Source organism: Rana temporaria, chromosome 8 (assembly GCF_905171775.1).
Source record: "Rana temporaria chromosome 8, aRanTem1.1, whole genome shotgun sequence".
NCBI classification, from domain to species: Eukaryota; Metazoa; Chordata; class Amphibia; order Anura; family Ranidae; genus Rana; species Rana temporaria.
The window spans coordinates 94,919,667-94,935,379 of record NC_053496.1 but is presented as its reverse complement, the minus strand read 5'-3'; the positions used below and the strand labels follow the sequence as shown (position 1 = coordinate 94,935,379).

The 15,713-nt window shown below is 41.1% G+C and overlaps 1 protein-coding gene across 1 annotated transcript in view; it reads right to left on the bottom strand.

Annotated features, from left to right (window-relative positions):
- Positions 1-15,713, bottom strand: part of SPOCK2 (SPARC (osteonectin), cwcv and kazal like domains proteoglycan 2) — a 240,122-nt gene that overhangs the window by 29,096 nt on the left and 195,313 nt on the right. Inside the window, exons 4-6 of the mRNA XM_040362317.1 lie at positions 6,234-6,348; positions 2,856-2,970; positions 203-335 (exon numbers count right to left, since the gene is read on the bottom strand). Coding sequence (XP_040218251.1) covers positions 203-335; positions 2,856-2,970; positions 6,234-6,348 — 363 coding nt within the window. The remainder of the gene's footprint in view (positions 1-202; positions 336-2,855; positions 2,971-6,233; positions 6,349-15,713) is intronic.

Genomic DNA, 15,713 nt, shown 5'->3' with positions numbered 1-15,713 from the left:
CCATTGTTGATGTCAGAGGGAGGAATATTTCCCTTATATCATTGGCAGGAACAGTGCCCCAAGGGCCAGGTAAAGGCTAAAGTTTGGAGACCCCTGCCCTAGAGCATTTAACCCATGCAGTGTGCAGGAGTCCCACTGCAAGGTTTGTTTTTGTAATTCTTAGAGTTGGACTTTAAATTAATTAAACAGTTTGAAAGCTTACCCTGTTTGTTGGCATCTGTAGTGGTGGTGGTGGGGGTCGTGGTAGGAGAGTTCTCTGTTGGACATGGACAAGAACCTTGGCACTTCACAGTCAACTGTTTGCTGCTCAGGCAAGCCTGCTGCTCCAGTTTACACTAATAAATGAGAGAAGGAAGATCTGAGCATTGCTTTGCCAATTCCTGGCACACAGTTACGTGTACGTGATGGCAGTAACTCTCACGCAAGCTAATGTGCGACACCCTCTGTTGTTTCAGAACCTGCAATTGAAAACACCCTTTGCTGTTCCCAAGCTGCTTAGACCTACAGAATAATAGCACTTTCTATCGCAGATGTTATCTAACACACTGCTAAGAGTAGACGTAGAGGGAGGATTGTAGAAATGCCAGCATGACTTTGGCAGTAAACCCATTGTAAGATGGTATTTAGCAGTTGGGTTGACAGATGTGATGTGTTCTTGTGTTCTGTGAAACACTGGGGATGAAAACTTTCTCTTTTAGTATAAATGACTGCAATAATCAAATACACATTTAGGAAAGTAGGAAGGAGTGTGGTAATATGGCAACATATAAATTGTTTCCCAGGAAAACCTTTGCTTGAACTTCGCAGGAAGGCAGACATCACTCCCTTCCATTATTCTGAACCATAGCAGCCCTCTCTTGCAGATCAAGCGCAGACACATCTTACTGCATAGAAGTTAGTGTAGTGAGCTGCACTTTGGACTACATGTTTAGGACTCTTCCTCTACACATTCAGCTACAAACCTAAATAATGCCAACCTGTGTCCATTTAGCAATTACTGATACTTCAAATAGCAGGTATTTGCAGCGCAGGCATACCACCAAACTTTTTGAGATGGGAACGAGAGAAACCTATTAGCAAAAAGTATGACAGCATAGGACACACCCCTTGCCACGCCCCCTTAAAGGAGAATTATACAAAAACAATAATTAGTTAAACCCACAAGTGTTTTTTTTCCCCACTATTAATTTTTTTCTACTGACTTCTGAAATTTATAAATGCATCAATGTAGAAATTGGCTGAAAGGTTTACCACTGGAAAAATCTTTGTAAAAGGTAAGTAATGCCTTTTATATACAACTATATAGATCAGACCATAATTAGGCACAAATGAGGAGGAAAGAGGGACAGATTGACTTTGTTCCAAATCAGGGACAGTTCCAGAAATTAGGGACAGGTGGGGAACTATGTGCGCAGGTGTACAAAGTATTTCTAATGAATTTATCAAATGCAGTTGTCTCCAAAGACCGCAGTCTGTTCTGATCTCAGTGTTTCTGACCTAATGTGACTTGTGTGATATTTGAAATATAAATTCTTTACAAGATGTATAAAACCATTAAAGGAAACTACTGGCTGTTTGGCTGCCACGATTACTCTAAAGTGACTATGGATCTGAAAATTCGGACTATACTTGCGTCTTATCTTTTCCTTGTCAGTATCTCAGAAAGGCCTGTTTCGCACAGTCTTCAGTTCATATAAATGCAGTGTGAATAGAAAGCTCTGATAAAGCATTTGCAGAGCTGTCAGCAACCTTTTTTGAAGTTTTTAAAGTACCATTCAGCTCCAGTTTGTAAATGTGGAACACAGATCCTAATGAGAGTGCTGATTGCCACTTAAAACAAGTCGCTAGCAAGCTTCAGCGCTACTTGAAGCTTGTTGAAAGACTGCTGAAGCCTGCTAGCGGCTTGCTTAAAGTGGCAATCAGCATTCCCACTAGGATTTCAACATTTAGTAACTTGGGCTGAAGGGTACTTCAATAAATCTTAGTGAAAGCTCTGCAACTGCTTTATCAAAGCTTACTGTTCACACTGCAGTTATACAAGCTAAAGCCAGTCTGAAACAGGCCACTGTACTGAATCCTAGGTTGCTGCATCAAACTACAACCAGTATTTTATGAGTTCACCAATGGCAGCCTTTCATGAAAGGTTTCCTTAAAAGGCAACATTTGCAGTAAGTATAGTGTTACAGTATATAAGCTGCCACTACTGACTTCTTTTAAATCTGCATGCTCCAGGGCTTCTCTGGAAGTGAATCTGACATCAGTGGATGTTCTGTTATATACACATCAGTGGACATTCTGTTACTGTACAATCACCTTGCATGTTTGCAGAGAAGTGGGGGAGCCAATCAGGTGACAGAATGCAGGAGTCAGGGAATGTGTGTAAAACCCTCTGATGTCGGGTCCTGACAGCAAAAGGGTTAATGCATGAATGAAAAACATTCAACCTGGAGAGAAAACAGCCTGATAACATCTGCTTTTGCCCCCATTTGCACAAAATGTACAAAATAGCTCTGCAAACTTTATATAAACACACTCCTTAGTGATTTACTGACCGTGAATAGTCTTAGCACCTGATATGTACATGCTTGCTTCAGGTCAGTAGCACACCAAGCAAAGAAATAAAGATAAGCATGGCAGCCCCAGGCCAATCACCTTTAAAAACAAATCAGCAATAGCAATTCCCCAGACATGTTTCTTGAGGCAGTTTTGCACTCCAACAATAGTAATACAACTCATATAACTGTGATCTGTTAAGCTGACACTTTATGTGGTCACTCAGCACAAGTCCCACCTATTTTTAGTATTTTACTGACTCTGTATTAGCCATTATAACAACAACAACAACTACTTCTTACCACAGAGGTGTATGTGTGGCCATCAGATCCACACACTGATGCAAGCTCAGTCACGTGACAGGGTTTACAGAGATTGTCTTTGCTCCCATGGAGTTTCAAGCTGGGTTGCTTAATTCTGCAAAGAAAAATACAAACAAATATAAAAAAAATGAATAACCTAGAACAGTTTCAGATGACTATACTCATTAGTTTAACTATTTACTAGCCAAGTGTGCCCTTTTCCTTGAACAGCTCACTTAGAATGGTGTGTTTTATTTATAAAGATTGAGCACTTATCCCTTTTTTCCATTTACACTGACTTAACTAACCCACCCCCCACAGGTAAATGTTTACCAAAGGCCGTGGCCTCCGGTATTTGTTTATATCCAGCACTGCAAATCTCTCGGTGCTGGCCAAGCATTATAGCCCTAAAGATTTCTATAGGGCTGACTCCTGAAACCGCAAATAAATAGAGAGGGACCCATGTTAGTCTGGGGGGGCTGTAATGTGCAGGTGCAGCCAGGATGTAGTCAAAATACACAATACAAATATTTTAGTGGATAAACATCAAAGGTAAATAGTAAAAAAGCATATGTGCAAAACAGACCGTAAATAATATATAATAAAGTACCAAATGTGGATGTGAACTTCCAATAATGTGATATAAAGTGTGAGGCCCCGTACACACAACCGAGTTTCTCGGCAGAATTCAGCCAGAAACTCGATCGGAGCCGTATTCTGCCGAGAAACCCGGTGGTGTGTACACTTTTGGCCGAGGAAGCCGACGAGGACTCGGGCCAAATAGAGAACATGTTCTCTATTTCCTCGTTAGTCAATGAGGAAACTTGGCTCGCCGAGATCCTCGACGGCTTCACAATGAACTCGACGAGCAAAACGAAGTGTTTTGCCCGTCGAGTTACTTGGACGTGTGTACGGGGCCTCAAGCAAAGTCCACAAAAACGGTAGAAAGCAAATGAAACTTCTTCCTATTGAAGTCACACTAAATAGTAGAGCTGACGGAAAGAGTTGCCTTTAGTCTCTCCTATGACTCTTCTGAGAAAAATTAATGAGGTACTCTTACCGGCTGTAGTGGACACAAGGTGAAGGATCCCCAGATCTCAGCTGCAGTAAATGCTCGCCAATTTACTAAACCCCACATTGCTTTTTATACTCTTTTTTTTTATGACCTGTGACCACTTGTCATTTGATGTATGACTTGCCTTAATTAAACAATTTTTTTTGGTTGACCTGCACCATTTGGAGCCTCTTTTTCGATATCTTTCTATTGGAGCCCATGAGAAAATACCCCGGTGTGTACTCGGTTTGATCCGACGTTTGCTGTACTTGCCAGACCCAGCAGCTGAGATCTGGGGACCCTTCACCTTGACCCATCCGGACCGTCTTTTCTGCCTAAATAGTGGATCCAGACCATCCAGAATCTTAAAGCTCATATGACCCACTGTCGGAAAACATGTGTGTCCACCACAGCCGGTAAGAGTACCTCATTCATTTTCCTCAGAAGAGTCATAAGAGTGACTATAGGCAACGCTTTCCATCATCTCTACTATTTGGTGTCACTTCGATAGGAAGAAGTTTAATTAGCTTTCTCCCGTTTTTTGTGGAATTTGCTTTACACTTCATATCACATTATTGGAAGTTTACATCCACATTTGGGACGTTATTATATATTATTTACAGTCTGTTTTGCACATATGTTTTTTTACTATTTACCTTTCATTTTTAACCACTAAGGTTTTTGTATTGTGTATTTTGAGTTCTCTTATTACCTAGCAGTAATCCTTTACTCACACCATTAGTGCTACACATTTTTTTCCACCATTCCCATTAGACTTAGTTTGTTTGAGTGTTAGCTGCTTGATTATTAGTCTCACATTTGGGCTAAGTGCAGTTTTTCCCCCCATTCTTGCAGCCAGGATGTAAAAAACATGCAGACCAGAGTCTGAGCAATAATTTCAAGGCCATTATTCACTGTTAACACTAAACTCGAGGCCTGTATGTGGTTTTTAATCATCACCTAGAGAAAATGTTGGGTACCAAAGTTTGTCACCCCACAGGCAATTTTAGGACTTGACAGGTAGAGTATGTTTTTACTCGTCATGCCCACATCTTTTATATTTAACCAAAATATGGATAATATACTGCAATAAAATTAGGCTTAGTGCATTTTTTTTTCATTTGCTGCTAATAAACGAGTGAGCTAATACCATGTGACATAAAAAATTGGACCTTTCATCATTTTATTCTTCAGGGTCTCTGCTACAAGAAAATACAGTATACTGTTTGGGGATTTAAGTAATCTTCTGGACACATAGGGGCAGATCCACAAAGAAAGTACGCCGGCGTATCTATTGATACGCCGGCGTACTTTCAAAATTCCTGCGTCGTATCTTTGTTTTGAATCCTCAAAACAAGATACGACGGCATCTGGGTTAGATCCGACAGGCGTACGTCTTCGTACGCCTTCGGATCTTAGATGCAATTCTTTGGCGTCTGCTAGGTGGCGTTCCCGTCGTAATCCGCGTTGAGTATGCAAATTAGCTATTTCCGACGATCCACGAACGTACGAGCGGCCGTCGCATTCTTTTACGTCGTTTCCGTTCGGCTTTTTTCGGCGTATAGTTAAAGCTGCCATCTGGTGGCGTACGCAATGTTAAGTATGGCCGTTGTTCCCGCATCGAATTTTAACATTTTTATTTAGTTTGCGTAAGTCATCCGTGAATGGAGCTGGACGCCATTTACGTTCACGTCAAAACCAATGATGTCCTTGCGACGTCATTTGGAGCAATGCACCCAGGGAGTTTTGACGGACGGGGCATGCGCAGTTTGTTCGGCGCGGGGACGCGCTTCATTTAAATAAAACACGTCTCCTACTCGCCGCATTTGAATTCCGCGCCCTTACGCCGCGAGAGATACACTACGCCGCCATAATTTACGGCGCAAATTCTTTCAGGATTCAAACCAAAGCCAGGTAAGTTACGGCGGCGTAGCGTATCTCAGATACGCTGCGCGGGTGCAGATCTTTGAGGATCTGCCCCATAATGATTACTTGTTTGCAAAAAATGGCTCTGACATCAAAGGGTTAAGAGATGGAGATCACTGACCTCAAGTGAAATAAAGGCCACATCATCTGGACCATCATACCACTTTGCCACTGTCTCAATACCAGGTTGCAAATAACAAAATGGGCAGGTGGGGTGAGGCTTTTTACATCAGTTTATTATACAGTGTGTTCCTAAAAACATTTGCTCCTTGAATGGGCAGTGTTGGTTTGACTGTTGGAAATTTGCAAGGCCCAAACTTAAAGTTAATAAAGTGACAAAAGCAGATGAATGTTTGGTAAGATTTATTAACATTATATAGTTAAAATATATTAATCACCTGTGTTCCAACTTCTTGCGGCTTATACACATAGCTTTCTGGTAGCCATGGGCTATGCAAACCTTATGTCGACTGCATTTCACTTTCTGGCAAGGGTCCTTTGTGGTATCCAGGGCTAGGATAAGGAAAATACTAGTATAATATTATAAAAGCAATAATGATGTATATTACTAGGGCTTTATGAATATTAATATGGAACAGTGGGTAATTCTAAAAGGAAATCCAATAGTCTGCTCTAAAATGTGAGTTGACATCTTATATTATCTGTAATATATTATGAATATAAATCCCACTTAAATAATACAGATTTCACAGGATTTATTAATGAATATGCTCATTTATTGGATTTCAGAACAGGCTACCTGATTTTGTTTCCCCATGATGGTATTGGCAGAAACCTATAGACTGCTACAAAATACAATATATATGTAGATTTGTTAATTCCCTTGAGTTCATTGAGCTTTAGACCATAACAGGCATGCAACTTCTGTGGACCATAAATCCATTGTAGTACACATTTATTTTTAATTATGCATGTTACATTTTCTGTATCCGTTATATTTTATTATGTACAAAATGTATTATTTGAAGTTTTTTTTATCTATAAAGCTATACAACCAGCAAAATGACAACCTGTGAAGGCGTAAAACAGTTATGAAAATGGCAAATGGTATCCATACAAATTATAATAATAAGATAAAAAAAATTCTAGTGATTCTAGAGCAACGCACACGTTTCTTTTGCAGGGGGACAATAATGTAACTTTTACCCAATTCAGGTGTCATACCAGAATACAAAACCAACACTGGCTCATTTAAATGTATTCACAATGGTGAGATGACTATTTTGGCTATTAGCTAGTCAATTTAGAAGCTCAGCTACAGGATCATCAAACCATTGCCTTTTTTTTTTTGTTGGAAACAGATAAATGTAATGAGACTTCTAAATTTATAGGCATAACATTCTCATCCTACCCACACTTCCCTTCCACCCCAGTCTACTGTGAAAGTCCCCAGACACTTTCAAAGAAGTTAAAGAGGAGTTCCACCCAAATTTGGAACTTCCTCTTAACCCACTCCTCTCCCCCTTACATGCCACATTTGGCATGTATTTTTTTTGGGGGGGGGGAGTGGGGGCTTCAGCACGAGTGGGACTTCCTGTCCCACTTCCTCCTTCCTGTAGGCGACTAAGCTTAATCGCCTTCAGGAAGTGGCTGCTGTAGGCGATCGCCTAGGACACGTCACAGGTCCTAGGCGATCTCCTGGCCAATTACACGCCGCTCACGCATGCGCAGTGGGTGCCCGGCCGTGAAGCCGAAAGCTGTCACGGCCGGGTGCCCACACTGAAAATGAAGACGCCGGCCGGGGAGGGGGGGAGAGGAGCGGAGCCCCGGCCGGCGCGTCGCTGGAGCGCTGGAGCAGGTAAGTGCCTGTTTATTAAAAGCCAGCAGCTACACTTTTTGTTGCTGCTGACTTTTAATAAACATACAAATGGCTGGAACTCCCCTTTAAAACTTTTAGAGGACTATGACTGACTCCTGCCTTCACATGACAACACTTGAGGCCTGCTGAATGGCTGCTATAAATGCCTGTTACCGTGCTAATTTTTTAAACCCAACAAAAAAGTACAAGATTATATCCGAGACCTTACTCTTACCAGGAATGCACTGTGGCTATTTTGAAGCTGTTTAAATTCCAGTTTGTCATGAAATGGTTGGTTGATCTACAGCATTATGCCTAAATAGTTTAGAATAATATTTACTACCCTAAATTGATCTGAAATTCCACAATTGAGATTTCAAAGTCCTACTACCTACTTTGGCCATTATTAAGACTTTGCCTAATTTATTTTACATTTAGAAAAATGCAAAAAGGAGCCACTTACTCTTATAAATAATCCAACTGTTAAATATCTGAAGTTAAGAAACAAAATCTAACATGACAACAAAGGGCTAAAAATTACATCAAACAACAAGAATCACTAGTGAGTAAACATTTAGAGAAGTTACTTATCGCTAAAAATATGAAACAAATGTCTTCCTATGGTGTAAGCTTCATAAACAACATTTGGTAGAATGTTGCAGTGATCAGACATAACTCAAACATTATGTGATCATGCGCAAGATCTACATCTACTATGTTACACTTGTGTTGGTTACATCACAGGAATAGGGATGAGCTTCGTATTCGACTCGAACATCGTATGTTCGATCGTTCGTCGAATTATGAAAGTTTTGGGCCGTTCGCGCCAAATTCGAGTGGCGTTTCACGGCCAATAAATCACTGCTTGGCCAATCACAGCTTGTAAAAAATGGAGAGCCATAATTGGCCAAAGCCAGGGTGGCTTTGGCCATCTATGGCTCAGGGAGTTTAGCACATGCCCCACACTATAAAAGGCCGCCTGCAGGTCGGCCTTGTGTAGTGTGTTTCGGTGGTTAAAAGAGAGAAGACAGAGAGAGAGAGAGAGTGTGTGTGTGTCATTTTTAGTAGGTAGATAGAGCAGGCAGGCTAGTCAGTTAAAGTTACAGTGTGTAGAGGATATATATGTATCCCCGGTGTTGTGTATATATATTTATACACTGTATTCTAGATCAGCTCTTCCTAATTTACTGGCAGGCAGGTGATTGTGCTAGCTGCAGTATTCTCACGTGGTGTATTGCCTGTGTCCTCTGCAGTGTGCACCATAAAGCTACGTGGTGTGTGTACTGCCTTTGTCCTCTGTAGTTTGTACCTAAAGCTACTTGGTGTGTACTGCCCGTGTCCTCTGCAGATTGCACCTAAAGCTACGTGCTGTGTGTACTGTCTGTGTCTGTGCTATTTTTCTCAATGATTTTCATCCATATTGCAGGGACCAGACATTACATTAAAGCCGCAAGCAGTTTTAAATTTCTCTTTTCTTATAGTAATCTAATTTTGTGCAGGGACAGTTCTAAACACGTGCCACTTCACATGCATACTATAGACACCCAGCAGGTACGATATTTAAAGGAATTTTTCATATTTTTTTTTTATTTAAGCATCATTAAAATCACTGCTCCAGAAAAAAAGACAGTTTTTAAAACTTTTTTCCATTGATACATGTTCCCTGGGGCAAGACCTGGGTTCTCAAAGATGTTTTCACAGGCATACTATAGACACCCAGCAGGTACGATATTTAACCACTTAAGCCCCGGACCAATATGCAGCCTAAAGACCCAAGGTGTTTTTACAGTTCGGGACTGCGTCGCTTTAACAGACAATTGCGCGGTCGTGCGACGTGGCTCCCAAACAAAATTGGCGTCCTTTTTTCCCCACAAATAGAGCTTTCTTTTGGTGGTATTTGATCACATCTGCGGTTTTTAGTTTTTGCGCTATAAACAAAAATAGAGCGACAATTTTGAAAAAAATGCAATATTTTTTACTTTTTGCTGTAATAAATATCCCCCAAAAACATATATAAAAACATTTTTTTTCCTCAGTTTAGGCCGATACGTATTCTTCTACCTATTTTTAGTAAAAAAAATCGCAATAAGCGTTTATCGATTGGTTTGCGCAAAATTTATAGTGTTTACAAAATAGGGGATAGTTTTATTGCATTTTTATTAATTTTTTTTTTTTTACTACTAATGGCGGCGATCAGCAATTTTTTTCGTGACTGCGACATTATGGCGGACACTTCGGACAATTTTGACACATTTTTGGGACCATTGTCATTTTCACAGCAAAAAATGCATTTAAATTGCATTCTTTATTGTGAAAATGACAGTTGCAGTTTGGGAGTTAACCACAGGTGGCGCTGTAGGAGTTAGGGTGCACCTAGTATGTGTTTACAACTGTTTGGGGGTGTGGCTGTAGGAATGACGTCATTGATCGTGTCTTCCCTATAAAGGGAATGACGCGATCGATGCGCCGCCATAGTGAAGGACGGGGAAGCCGTGTTTACACACGGCTCTCCCCGTTCTTCAGCTCCGGGGAGCGATCGCGACGGAGCGGCTATAAACAAATAGCCGCGCCGTGGTCCCGGATCGCTCCCCGAGCGGACCCGACCTCCGCATGTAGCGGGGGGGGTCCCGATCGGACCCCCCCACCCGCTAATAGGCGAGGACGTACGTGTACGCCCATGTGCCTGTACGTGCCATATTGTGGACGTATATGTACATGCGGGGGTCGGGAACTGGTTAAAGGAATTTTTTTATTTATTTTTTATTTTTTAAGCATCATTAAAATCACTGCTCCAGAAAAAACGACCGTTTTTAAAACTTTTTTCCATTGATACATGTTCCCTGGGGCAAGACCCGGGTTCTCAAAGATGTTTTACAACAATAACTTGCATATTAGGCTTTAAAATTAGAACTTTTGAATTCGAACTTTCGAGTCCCATAGACGTCAATGGGCTTCTAAATGTTTGCGCGAGCGGTCGGTCCGTTCAAAGGTTCTGGTGCGAACCGAACGGGGGAGGTGTTCACCTCATACCTACACAGGAAGCCATTTATTCTATCTTTTTAACCACCAAATATGACTTTTAGTGATGAACAAAGCCAAGAACAAATTAAAGTGCAACTCAAAAAATTGTATTATCATCAAAAGTAAATTTTTGCTAGTAATGTGTTGTACAAACGTTTTGCAATACGAGCTGTTTTTTTTTTCAAATCCTGACTCGGTTTGCAAGCATTGTCTCACAAGACAAGCAGGATTCAAGCCTCTGGGGTGTGCAGTACAACATTTTGCCAGAGGTGCGGGGTGCCGGTGATGCTCGGAGACACTCGGAAACACCCCATTCCCGAGCGTCTCCAAGTGGTCTCCGAGCTTCTCCAAGTGTTTCCGAGTGTCTCTGGCATCCCCCACCTCTGGCTACATGCGGTACTGCATAGACAAGCAGTGGCTGCGGAATGAATTATCTGAGTTTCCATTCATTCCTATGAGGAAAATTGCTTTGATATACAAGTGCTTTGGATTGCAAGCATTTTTCTGGAACGGATTATGCTCATAATCCAAGTTACTACTGTATAATATAGATTCATTACACACAGAATGATATAATTCAAGCCTTTCTTTCTTTTAATTTCGAGGATTACAGCTAGTGAAAACCCAAAATTCAGTATCTCTGAAAATTTTAATATTACATAAGACCAATAAAAAAAAGATTTTTATTACAGACATGTTGGCTTACTGAAAAGTATGTCCATGTACAGTATAGTATGAACTCAAATACTTGGTAAGGGCACCTTTTTGCATGAATTACTGCATCAATGCATGTGGCATTGAGGCACTGCTGAGGTGTTATGGAAGCCCAGGTTGCTTTGTTATCAGCTTTCAGCTCGTCTGCATTGCTGGGTCTGGTGTCTCATCTTCCTCTTGACAATACCCTACAGATTCTCTATGGGGTTTAGGTCAGGTGAGGTTGCTGGCCAATCAAGCACAGTTATACCATGCTCATTTAACCAGGCTTTTGGCAGTGTGGGCAGGTGCCACGTTCTGCTGGAAAATTAAATCAGCATCTCCATAAAGCTGGTCAGCAGAGGGAAGCATTAAGTGCTCTAGATTTTCCTGCGAGAGGGCAGAGCTGACTTTGGACTTGATAAAACACAGTGGACCAACACCAGCAGATAACATGGCTCCCCAAATCATCACTGACTGTGGAAACTTCACACTGGACCTCATGCAACTTGGATTCTGTGCCTCTCCACTCTTCCTCCAGACTCTGGAACCTTGATTTCCAAATGAAATGCTAAATTTACTTTCATCAGAAAAGAGGACTTTGGACCACTAAGCAACAGTCCAGTCCTTATTTTCTTTAGCCCAGGTAAGACACTTCTGATTTTGTCTCTGGTTCAGGAGTGGCTTGACACAGGGAATGCGTTAGTTGTAGCCCTTCTCCTGGATACATCTGTGTGTGGTGGCTCTTAAAGCACTAACACCATCCGTAGTCCACTTCTTGTGAATCTCCCTCAAATACTTAAATGGCCTTTGTTTCACAATCCTTTTAAGGTTGTGTGATTATCCATGTTGCTTGTGCACCTTTTTCTACCACACTCTTTCCTTCCACTCAACTTTTCATTAATATGCTTGGATACAGCACTCTGAACAGCCAGTTTTTTTAGCAATGACCTTTTGCGACATACTCTCCTTGTGGATGGTGTCAAAGTCTTCTGGACAAATGTCAAGTCAGCAGTCTTGATGATTGTGTAACCTACTGAACCAGACAGAGACCATTTAAAGGTTTAGGAAACCTTTACAGTTGTTTTGGGTTAATTAGCTGATTAGAGTGTGACACCATGGGTCTACAATATTGAACTTTTTCACAATATTCTACTTGTCTAAGATACAGAATTTTGGGTTTTCACTAACTGTAAGCCATAATCCTCAGAATTAAAAGAAAGAAATGCTTGAAATATATTACTCTGTGTGTAAGGAATCTATATTATATATATGAGTTTCACTTTTTGATTTGAATTACTGAAATTAAATTATCTTTTTTTTTTTTAGATGCAGCTTGCCAGTTTATAGATTTTTTGGCTGCAGTATTTATCTGTTTTCCCTGAATATTTGCCTGGTATTCCTACCAGTAACACACTTCCTGACTTAGTGTGACAAAGCTCACTTACTCTACATTATTTATGGAGTGTTGTCACCCTAGGATTGGGAGCGTGTTAAGACTACAGCTTTGCTTCTACTTTTCTCCATAAAATGGGGAGATGTGTTGTGTCCATGGACAGAATCAATGACTTCCATAACAAAATGACACTCTGAACTGTATTGACTTTAGAGTAATCTGACAAATATTGTTACGGTATATATGAATAATAGTAGTTGGAGTAGGAAGGATGGGCATCTGGACTAGATAGGTGCTTGTGGTACAAAGACCCCATATGGGCTGCTATGAGTATAGCTTATAATGTTTCAGGACCTTATATCAGTGGATGAGCTCTATAGTCAAAGGAGCATAATACTTAGTCAGGGTTTACTATATCGTGCTGTCTATAATCATCTTTTGAAACGGCTCATTCCAAAATAATGTGAGTTTGGAGAGGCCTCCCAGAGCTGTGTTTGTTTAGCAAAGACTGGGCAATTGAACACAATTTATACAAAGCAGAGCTGTCTTTCTATGTTAGCAGTTCTTCACAAAGCCCACATCCTCCTGCTGTGAATTACTAATTAGTCCTTTAGATAATGCCGGGCTTTTGTGTTCATACCCAAACGGCTAGACCTGCAACACTGTCCCTTCTCTGTCCTCTTCTGCTATTTAGAGATTACATTTATGAGGATGCTATTTACAGTGTGCTAATAAAAACGATGCCGGGCAGACATAATCAACATTAATTAGGGAAGCATAAAAGATCTTATATTTACTTGACAGATACCTGATGCTGTCAACCACAAAGCAATCTACATTGAGCAAGCTGTTACACTGTTAGGAAGCCTGCCAGTAAAACTTCATAGTTCTTGTATCACCAGGGAGAGGTTAAGGTTAAAATATTTCCTTACTGATCTGATTTCTTTTTTTCCCATTTAAGTCGACTTTGGAACAAATGTAAGTTGGGAGCCATTTCCATGGAGCAAATATTAAGAGTACTTCTTTCTTTCTCTGTGTGGTCAGGCAGCTAAGACAAACAATCATAAGACTCTATGGTTGGGAGCACATAGGAACAAATGAAATATAGGAGGTCATGTTAATCTTTCCACAAGCAAATTAGCTGAAATCAACAAAAATCTACAACTGAATGCAACTAGTTAAGCCCAATTCTTTATCCAAATCATATTTTAATACTATTAATACAAGGGCTTTATCACATAGACCATACCTCCCAACCATCCCAATTTCTGCAGGACCTAAACTAAACCCCAGGGTCCTACAAACCCAGCCGGTATCAGACCAGAGTGACCCGTGCACAGGAGAGTGGGGAAAATCTATCTCCACTTAGTTTTTCTGGTAATGTAACAAAGTCTCAAACAACACAGAGGCACAAGCGACCACTGGAAATAGTCTCCCTCAGCGCCCAAGCTGTTCTGAGGTCTGAAAGGGTTGTACAGGGTGTAAGGAAGGGTGCTAATGATGGGATCTGTACAGGTCATTAATCTTTAGTTTTGATGAAAAATTTAATTTTTTATCTTTTATTTCTGTATTGCATTTTAAATTTTATAGGGGTTTATTTTTTCTGCATCTATTTCCTAAAGTAGAATAATATAATATTTTTATAATAATATATATTATATACCGTATTTATCGGCGTATAACATGCACTTTTTCTCCCTGAAAATAGGGGGGAAAATCACGGGTGAGTGTTATACACTGATAGCGTACCTCGGAGGAGAAGGAGGGGGACGAGCGCTCCCGGAATCACCGAGCCGGCATGTCCTGTTTTCTCGGCTCTGACATCACACACACGTCTCGCCTCCGCCACTGACATTGGACCAGTGTTTTGTCAATCACAATAGCCGGTCCAATGGCGATGGTGGAGGCGGGACTGTGCATGTGACTGCCGACTGAGAGCCGAGTACTGTAACAGCTCGGTGATTTTGGCGGCGCTCGTCCCTCTCCTGATTTCCTGCACTGCGTGAGAGATGGTAAGGCTGCAGATAGGCATCAGGCTGCAAATGGTCACAGAGGTTGCATTGAAGCTGCAGATGGGCATCAGGCTGCATTGGATGGGCGCAGATCAGGCTGCAGATGGGCACAGAGGCTGCATTGAGGCTGCAGATGGGCATCAGGCTGCATTGGATGGGCGCAGATCAGGCTGCAGATGGGCACAGAAACTGCAGATAGGCATAAGGCTGCATTGGATGGGCGATGATCAGGCTGCAGATGGGCACAGAGGCTGCAGATGTGCATCAGGCTGCATTGAGGCTGCAGATGGACACTAATCAGGCTGCATTGATTGGCACTGACCATTATTTTGCTTCAAAGTGGTTTATTTGGAAAAAAAATATTTTTCATGAAATTTTCCTCTTAAATTGGGGTGCGTGTTATACGCCGATAAATACAGTAATTATCGTATTCTTATAATATAATCCATTCCCTATATTTATCTTCTTACATATAAAGCAAGGGAATGACAATAGATCTGGCTTATTACCAATGGGCCTCAACTGGAAGCATTAGCAGGCCAAGCACTTGTTTGTAATAGATGCATGGGAAGTGGTGTCAGTGTAAAATGTCATCACAAAATATATTAGCAGTGTATGCATCTATTATGTCTTGTGTTTGACTAGCCTAGCACTGTAATTCTGGAACACCGCAGATTTTACTGCATTCATTAATATCTAGTAAGATGACATATGAAAATTATGCACTCCTTACCTGACATCTCCACCTCCAACACCAATACTTTTTTGCCCTCAACCTCTGGAACTGGGGCACTTTTTCCTCCTACTGACCACTAAACACCAGGTTATGACATTTTGTTCATCTTGCTGACCCCAGGGCTTTTTTTTTCCTGCTGACCAGCAATTTAAGGGTCACTATGACACATACTCCTGATTTCTGCCGATACATATGTTTTAT